Source organism: Plasmopara halstedii, assembly GCF_900000015.1.
Source record: "Plasmopara halstedii genome assembly, contig: Scaffold_3060, whole genome shotgun sequence".
Lineage (NCBI taxonomy): Eukaryota > Oomycota > Peronosporomycetes > Peronosporales > Peronosporaceae > Plasmopara > Plasmopara halstedii.
Window position 1 is genome coordinate 1,934,494 of NW_020189964.1, and position 9,103 is coordinate 1,943,596.

The window sequence follows — 9,103 nt, forward strand, 5'->3', positions numbered from 1 at the left end:
ACCTCTTCGAGCTTTGGACGCCAAAGTGCGTTGTCATTGACACTCCGCCGAGCATCTTGCCTAGGTCGCATACCGCTGTACGGAAGACCTCGAGAGCTTGGAGCACTTTGTGCACCGACTGCCTCACGTTGAGAACTATCGCGCTCTCTCGGAGCGGCTCCTAGCCGTCGAGCTAACTTCGTGTGACGATGGAGAGCCTTGCACCGTTGGAAACGGAAATCGTTGCAATTCGTGCTCAAAACCAGTTGCTGGTTCAGCTTCTGGGTGGCCGAGCGGCTTTAAGTGTCGCCCCGATACAGCTTAAAATGGGTGTGCATCCTTCTTGGGAGTTTTAGCGTGCACGCAAGGCCTCGCTTGGCCACGACCTTAAAAGGTCCAAAACCGTGGACAGAGCTTAGTTTTAAAGACAGCTTAGTTTAAAGACAGCAGAAACTGCATGTGTAGAAAGGCTTTCGTCATTTGATAAAACCAGGAATCCGCCCTCAAAATTTTTTAAGCATTTCTTCTGCTTCTCCGTCTGCATATTCTTTCTTCATGTCTTGACTTTCAGCCATCGCATCGCGAACGTGTCGTAGGACACTCAGTCTGGTAGACAGGAATTTATCGACTTCTTTACTAGCGGTGAGGGGGATGACATCAGCTAGCCACTCGGCTATTCCTCCCCACCAAGCCCTGAACCATGGGATGGCGGCGTCAGCGGGACGCGAGGATTAAAAGCCCGTTCACGTATTACGGTGTGTAGCCGGTAGATGAATGCACTGCATTGTTCAGAGCAAGATCTACGAGTGGCTTCGGCGTCTCAGCGCAGGCTGCAAAGAACGACGGTATTCACGCGCTCAGTTTGACCATCGGTCTGCAGATGGTCCGTTGTTGACATAGTCAACTTGGTGCCCAGCACCCCGAAGATTGTAGACCAAACCTTCCAAGTGAAGCATGGGTCTCTATCAAAGCAGGGGTCTATGTTGTCGAAAGACACAGTCCACAAACAGCATCGCTGTGCCCGAACCGTCGATGGTGTGAGGCAATGCCGCACGATGAACCTTCTTGCTCAAACGGTCCACAAGACCACCACACCCGTGTTGCCCGCAAAGTCCTTCGGCAGGCCAAACACAAAGTTCATACTCATGGCCTGCCAACACCCGGGGGTAGCGGTGAACTGACCATCGGCGCTGTCGCATTGACACGTCTCACACGTGCGCACAAATATGCTCGTCTATATGTACAGCTTGGGCCACCAGTAGCGACAACACACAGAGCTACAGATCTTTTCACGACCGAGATGACCACTGAGTGGGGTGTCGTGGGCCTCATAGAGGATACAGTAATTCAGATCCTTATCGTGAGAAACCACAATTAGTAGCGTATCCGTCGGATCGGTGCTATAATACAGCAACCCTTTGTTCAACGAATATCGGCGTAACCGTGCGCGCTATATTTCTTGTCCGAGATTCCGAACTCCTTGCCCCCGAGAGCATATAGCAGTGCCACACACATGCCATCACCCGTGGATGCAGCGCGGGTCGAATCCCTCTCTGACGACGTCACCGTCGTGACATGAGCAAGCTCATATTCCGGTCTGCGTGACTATGCATCAGCCAAAGCACTCTGCTTTCCTGGCTTATACTTTACTTCGAAGTTATATTCTGCGAAGAAGAAGAGCCACCTGACAATCCTCTGCGAGAGGTGAGGCAACTGAGTCGCAGTGCGTAAGGACGCATGATTTGTTTAAATCACGAACGGCTTTGAGCCAAGCAGGTGCACTTTGAACTTGACAATTGCATACTTCATCGCAAGAAATTTCTTGTCGTTAACTGGGTAGTTCATCTCTGCTACCTTAAGCTGGCGATATTTGAACGCGATCACCCGATCTCACACCTCGGCGTGTGCTTGCAGCAGTACACAGCCGATGGCAAAGTCTGAAGCGTCACAGACGACACTAAAAGGACGGTCGGGGTTCGGCAAAGCCCGTATTGATGCATCAATGAGGCTATCTTTGACCCTGTCCCCAGCTTCCAGATGCTCGGTGTCCCAACACAATTCCGTATCCTTCAATAGGAGATTCGACAACAGCCGTGCCATTTCCGCATAATTCGCGCTATACTTATGCAAGTAGTTGGCGAGGCCAAGCCACTTGCGCAAGTCCTTTTGTTTTTTTGGAATTACCCAGTCCACAAAGGCCTTGACCTTAGTAAGATTCGCTCGAAGGCCACGCATCCCAATGAAGCACCCTAAAAACGGAACTTTATTAGCGCCGAAGATGCACTTATCTCTGCATTAGCATAAATCTTATTCGCACGCTTGCACTCTAGCTCCGCTCTCAAATGGACGATGTGGTTTTCCTCATCTGTACTACCGTGCATCGTACAACTGTGGACGAAGATATCATCGAAGTATGTCTGTGCATACGCCCGGTGGGGCCTGATCAACTGCGCCACGAGACGATTAAATGCTGCTGGTGCATTAAACAGTCCTTGGGGTATCACCAGCCACTCCCAGAGCATCCCGCTCGGAGTAGTCACCGCTGTCAGCGGAATATCACTCCCATCAATGAGCAAATGGTAATACCCATCGTCCACGCCAAGTGCACTGTACTTTGTACATCCAACCATGTTGTTCTGGAGACATCCTTTCTAGGAATCGGCGTCTGCGCCAGAATGGTATTAGCGTTGAGCTTATTGTGAGCGTGAACAATACGCCACTTGCCGTTCGGTTTCCAGACACAAAACGTGGGTATCGAATGGGAAGACTTGCTCTCACGCACCATTCCTGCGTCGTGCTTCGCATCGAAAAAGGCGTAAATGACGTTACACGGCTCCTTAAACAGGGGCCACTGCCGTGTTACGTAATGTTTAGCACTCGGAACCACTCGTTCTGGAGCATGGCGGACGACAAAGCCATCTCGGCCTCTCTCACACAGAGCAGGAGACTCTCTCCACCCTTACCCTCGAAAGTCTTAATGCTCGCCATGAGCGGCCTTGGTCAGGTTGAGGCATCCGTGGCCGACGGTGGCGTCATCGACGCAGTCGATGCCGACATTTTTCCCCCTAGGTTCTCTAGCAGGGCATTTTCTCGAAAACGCCTCTAGGCGCGAGTTTATCGCCTAGGGTCCTTGTGAGGCAAGGTGTTGCACGCCCTCCGGGCCAAGCAAGGACATTAGCTTATGAAGCCCGTCCTGCATGCCCTGGGGCAAATAGGATAATTGCTCCATCCTAACAGAGGGTCAGTCGTAACGACTGAGGCGTAGATTGAATACAAGTGCTACTTAGTGCAGCGGGGCTGCCGTAGCTCTTTGCTTAGAGGAAGCCTACTAAAGTCGCCGAACTTACGGTCTATACCAGAACCTGTAGGACTGTAGCGGATCGCAATCCGCTACCTTCAAGAGTACCCAAAGCCTTAACGAAGGTAAATACCTTCTTCCATTCAAAATTGAAACTGTATTTATTTGTCTTATTTGCGACAGAGCCGCCTATATCTAAAGCCTAAAGGTTTTCCTATTTATATAGTAAAACCTAATTAATATGCATAACTACTGGCAGTCGTGGCTTCTTGTTACGGTGTAGCCACACCATTGTGTGAATACACCAATTTGTATAATCCACATCTTTGAACGGTCACACCATCTTGTGTGACCCACCCTTTCATACAAGGATACATTTAATCCGTTTACACAAAGCCTGGATCGATGAATATATTCGTAGTGGCCGGCTGGCTGTGTGATAGCCAAGCAAGAACTTTTAATATAGTGAGGCTGCAGATGATTTCGCCACCGGATTCTTAATATGAGCATACTTTATTTGATAAAATCATTAATTCAAGACGTGAAGGTAAGTGACAACGACCAACGTAGCCATCATCTAACACGGAACACCTACGCCTCCTGATTACTAAGTTGAAATTTAGTAGTTATAGAAATTTATAAAAAAACATCCCTAAATAAAATATTTCTTAGCCCTAATCGGTCATGATCCGAAATGGACGCCGCCGTTTCCAGCCCCAATTTTGGCTGCATCGCTGCTAAGCGAACAAAGTCATTTCCCCACTCCCTACTGCCGCAAATGGGCCGAATTATTGGGCATCTCTTGCGGATGTTAATAGCTTTAATGTCGCTTTTATCATATGCTTCTGCGTGCTCAACTTGTGACATACCTCCAGCTTCTACTCTAAACTTTTGCTCGCCTTTTGTCACATACTCAGCATGTCAAACCAAAAGCACTTGGCAAGCTATGGTGAGTAATTTTTTTTACTGTACTACAATTCATCACATTGATCTATACGAATGTCCTACTTTTCAGGACGCAATTGCCTTAGAGCAATACAACAAGCTAGTGAATGTCACGAGTATGGATAAAACTTGTGAAAATACACTGAAACAAATTTCGTGTATGACAATTTTCAATGTGTGCGAAATGGGAACTTCGGAGACTTTGTGTCTCGAAAGTTGTATGAAGACCATTGACTTTGACTGCAGTGTAAATATGACGATTCCAATTTCTGACATTTGTGGAGATGAAAGAAATCCGTTGATGGGTATCAGTGATGAAGGCAAGTGCTTTACCACGACGTATAATGGACCAGATAAGGCCGTGTGGATTATAGGGTTTTCAATTGCAGTCGTATTTTCGTTTCTGGCGAGTATTGGTATCAATTTGCAGAAGAAAGCTCTGAAACAGAATGAACTGATGTCTGAGCCGTTACCAGCGTATCGATTACCATTATGGTTAATAGGCTTTATCCTTTGTGCAGTGGGTTCAATACTGGATTTTGTTGCTTTTGGACTAGCTCCACAGAGTTTATTGGCTCCATTGGCGGCACTTACTCTTGTGTGGAACATGGTGCTCGCACCTTGTTTTAACAAGGAAAAATTAAGTAAAAAGGATATTGTCTCGACACTGATCATTTTTGTAGGGGCAACAATTGCCGTTGTATTTGCGTCGCACTCGTCGCCTTCGTACAACTTGAACATGCTTTTGGAATTGTACAGGGATCCGCTTACTATTGTGTATTTTTGTATTGTTTTCCTGACGATATTGGCTCACTATGCTGCAATTAAGATCATTCATGACCTATCTTTGACGAGCAAACGTCACCGGATAATTCAAGCGGGTACACCAAATATGTGGTCGACGATTTGTCTCGTGGGATATGCTGGTCTTGCGGGCACATTAGGTGGTCAGTCGGTTCTATTTGCAAAATCGACGGCTGAGTTGCTAAAAGGAGTATTTAATGGAGACACTGATTGCTTACTGCAATATCAAACGTATCTTATTGTCGTGGGATTAGTTATATGTCTGTGTCTTCAAATCAAATATCTCAATGGAGGTCTTGTGCATTATGACGCTCTTTCAATGGTTCCGGTTTACCAAGCGTACTGGGTTATTAGTGGTGTATTAGGGGGCGTCATTTACTTTCAAGAAATTCGCTCGTTTTCAGTCTTACAAGCAGTCATGTTTGTATTTGGAATTGGTATTAGCATCTTTGGTGTAGTACTCCTGTCTCGTCGTAAACATGCACCGTCAGCGGTATCTACTAAGAGTAAGTTTGAACGAGGGTTTAGCTTTACAGCATCGGAAAGCAAACTTGAGCCGTTAAGAAATTTGGATACGCGAGTAACACGTGTCCCAGAAGGTGCAATGAATGTAGAAGAGATAGAAAATAATAGATTCGAGACAAGTACAAGTCGAGACTTGCTCTCGTCTATTCTTGAAGCATTAAGTGAAGAGAGTGCGACTGAAGGATCAGACGATGATGTCGGTATTCGTGGTCGACAAAGTGAAAGTGAAATGTCTGAATATGCGAATCGTCAAGCAATCGATAATTATCTCGATATGTCTACTACTGTTGGTTTATCCGCAATTTTAGGCGGGCTTGGATTCACTCGTTCCGAAGAAAATAGTCTCTTAAATCGGCGTATCTCGAATCGGTAAGTATTTGTTTCATTGAATACAATTGCGATGGGAAGTTTGTTTAAACAAGTGTTTTTCTAGGTCTTCACGAAGTACGCGACACAGTGTCGACGATATTGAAGTAGGTTTGCCAGCCGCCACGCGCGAAGCCAATTCACACAAGTCATTACCAAAACGACGCTCTATCACATTTTCTAATCACAGATCGACATCGTATAAAGATGAGATGGATCAAGACAAGAAGAAAGATGAAGACAACAGTTTGGTGTAATGGTTTTCAGTATACTATTTTTATTTCTGACTTTTCGATATATCTAGTCAAAAAGTGTCATTAGGTCAATAGAAATTGTCTCAAACATTAGTTTAACGTCAAAGCATCTATTACTCTGCGGGGGACAAAAATGACGCTAGGGTGCCAAATATCATGAAAACGATTGCAAGTCCGGCCAATCCTGCATTCAGTACAATCTCTTTCTTTGATAAACGGTGCGAAAAGAGCTTGAGGTAGCAGATACACGGCAGAAAGACCGAGACGAGCATAGCAAAAAATGCTCCAAGGAACGATGTGACACGGGCAAAGTAAGGTACGAATAATGCACAAAACAAAGCTCCGACTCCCAGGAATGTACGGATACTAGCACGATAACAGACCAATTTCAAGCTTGATTTGTTGCGTGCAGCTGCGCGTTTTTGACTTGGTGAGAGCATGAACTCTTCTATTGCTAAAGCGATAGGATGAATCGTGATTGCAATTTTGCTCATTGGGTTTAATGCAATTGTCCAAACCACCAACTTTGTGAATGCACATGGATACGATGCAATGAGATTCAAAGTGATTTCTTTTTGAGTCGCAGCTCCATACATGAGATAGCCAGCCACTTCAATCGCACCATAGACAAGTCCCACAAGTAAATACGAGAGATTAAGTACGCGTGGGTATTCATCCTTGTTTGCCAACGAGCTGCAAATCGACGGAAAGACCGAGTGACCTCCAAATGCCACCATAGTAAGACCAATTGCCAATGGAATGCGATCTAAGTCACCAATCATCTGCACAGGTTGCGGATGTAATAGACTTCCCAAAGTGTAATCCGGTGCATCCGTATCAATGTCAAAACCAACGTATAGGATCGTGTAAAGGCAGAAAAATGACGATAAGATGCCCAAGACACTGAAATACGACAAAATAGACATGTGGGTAGTCCACAATGACGGCATGATAAGTAAAAACGAGACAACGGTTAGCTGCATCTCTGTAAACAATGGAAACAATGCTGCTAGTGTATCCCCAACTGTCATTAAGAAGCAAAGAAATGTGAATTAAGGACCAAATGTTACCTTTGAGACAAAAGATTGACTTACTTAAGACGAAAAACATGGCACAAGCTGCAAATAGCTCAGAGAAGAATGTTATACCAATGATTACTCGTCCTCGCGTCCCAAAAGCTGCCTCACCAATATCTGGGTACGTCGTCATTCCCACTTGATAGCTAAGACATTGGCCCAGTAATTTGGCCGTGTGGTTTGTTACAAGTAAGAAGAAGAAAAAGAGTAGTCCACCAATAAGCAAACCACTAGAGCGCATTGAAAATGGACTTGATAATACACCAACGCCTAATAACACGTTGATAGCGTTGAATACTGCATCTTTAAAGCTGCTGGTACCATGAGACGTAACTGTGCCAGCGCTACTAGCTGGTGACCAAATGGCCTCTTCCTCTTGTTGTAAAAGTATTTGTCTTTCAGTATATGGGCCAGTACTAAAGGACCTGACTCGATGAGGTGTCAAGGACATTGCAACAGGAGATGCCATTCTAAAAAATTCAAGATAAATGACTTGATCAACTTTTCTTGGAAACGAGAGAATTTATCGCATACCTCGCATCAAGACCCTGTTCAAATGTTGCGGGCCATGATGAAGCCGCATCTTGGTCACGAAACCGCGTATGAGATACGGACGGTGAATATGAAGGCAATAGTGTCTGGTGTTCATCAATGCTTGCAGATCCCATCAGGTAATCTCGGAAATTATGTGGAATTAAGAGTTAAAGTGGTCTGGGTGTTGATATATGGAGACCTTTGATTGGGTGGCCAAGGGCTATCAAATTGACGATTGGAAACCTTTCGACGTAACTTCTTTGTGACCACAAACTCAATTCGTTATATAAGCCATGCACTACAAACAGGGACGTTCAATGTAGTACTACCTAATAGATGCTTGAATGCAGTGAGTAGCAAAGGTACAGAAGATTGTGGAGTCGCTGCTTCGCCACCAACGAAGGTTTTTACTTCAACTGTCGGGCATGAGTGTGATCGAGATATAGTTTTATAATAAATTTGGTGACGTCATCTCTGAGTGTTCCTCACTTCCTTTTTCGTTTAGACTTTTAAGGTTCCGATGTAGCGAGGACGCTCAAGATCGCAAACAGGTAATTGTTCCAACATCTACATATCCAATGTTTCATCGTCATGTTGCTTTCGATCTCCCTGGTTCTCACCATAGCAAAGCACGCTTGGTCTCATTAAATGTAAGCTTTTGTGAGAAAATGCAAGTGGAATGCAGCCGCCCTGACCAAGATTAACACCATGAGAGCGGTATCAAAGGAATGAGGATCGATCACACAATTAATATAAATGAAATAAAGCCTGTAGAAGCACATACAGACATCTGGTCAGCGATAAATTTAAGTCTTGGTCCAGACTCGAAACTATCGGAGGCGTCTTTTATGGGACTAAAAATAAAAAAGGATTACCACCAATTTACAGGAATCGAGAGGCCGATCTTAGGCACTGGCGTATGCGATGAGAACATATATGTATTTGCTGACACCTTTACCATATGCGCACGTACGATGAACTTACTTATACTTGTTAAACCTCGATCAAATTGCGCTCACTATTGTTTCTTCTTAGGTGGCCATTCAGAGAGGTAAAGCTTGTTCGAAACGTATCCAGCATTGGATGTGATTAATAAGTACGTCTATGCAGCAGTAGAGCAGCAGCAACACCGCCTCTATCTAAATCTATACGTTTTCCTATATTGATAGGAAAACCTAATCAAATGTATAACTACTGGCATTTGTACTCAATTGCGTCCATTCCCATGTTATTACAAGTCACGCTTGCGTCAAACTACGTTATCATTTTTATGATTGACTTAATGAGGTACACAGCAGTATAGACATCGAAGATTTTGCTTG

General features: G+C 44.9%; 3 protein-coding genes across 3 annotated transcripts; 1 reads left to right on the plus strand and 2 right to left on the minus strand.

Annotated features, from left to right (window-relative positions):
- Window positions 1-3,673: 3,673 nt before the first annotated feature.
- PHALS_15193 (uncharacterized protein) lies at window positions 3,674-4,225 on the minus strand. The gene has a single exon (XM_024720263.2). It carries the CDS (start codon window positions 4,142-4,144, stop codon window positions 3,914-3,916), a length of 231 nt encoding a protein of 76 aa, XP_024585479.1. The 5' UTR covers window positions 4,145-4,225; the 3' UTR covers window positions 3,674-3,913.
- PHALS_06893 (hypothetical protein F442_19543) lies at window positions 4,224-6,174 on the plus strand (the record flags this gene model as incomplete). Its single annotated transcript, XM_024720264.1, has 3 exons — window positions 4,224-4,226; window positions 4,293-5,920; window positions 5,985-6,174. 3 exons carry the CDS (start codon window positions 4,224-4,226, stop codon window positions 6,172-6,174), a joined length of 1,821 nt encoding a protein of 606 aa, XP_024585480.1.
- Window positions 6,175-6,284: 110 nt separating this feature from the next.
- On the minus strand, window positions 6,285-7,915 carry PHALS_06894 (amino acid auxin permease family; the record flags this gene model as incomplete). The annotated part of the gene is made up of 3 exons (XM_024720265.1): window positions 6,285-7,195; window positions 7,266-7,717; window positions 7,782-7,915. 3 exons carry the CDS (start codon window positions 7,913-7,915, stop codon window positions 6,285-6,287), a joined length of 1,497 nt encoding a protein of 498 aa, XP_024585481.1.
- Window positions 7,916-9,103: the final 1,188 nt, after the last annotated feature.

Bases quoted from the DNA above. Each gene is read 5' to 3' on its own strand.
- PHALS_15193 (XM_024720263.2), bottom strand. From the start codon at position 4,144: ATGTCACAAGTTGAGCACGCAGAAGCATATGATAAAAGCGACATTAAA.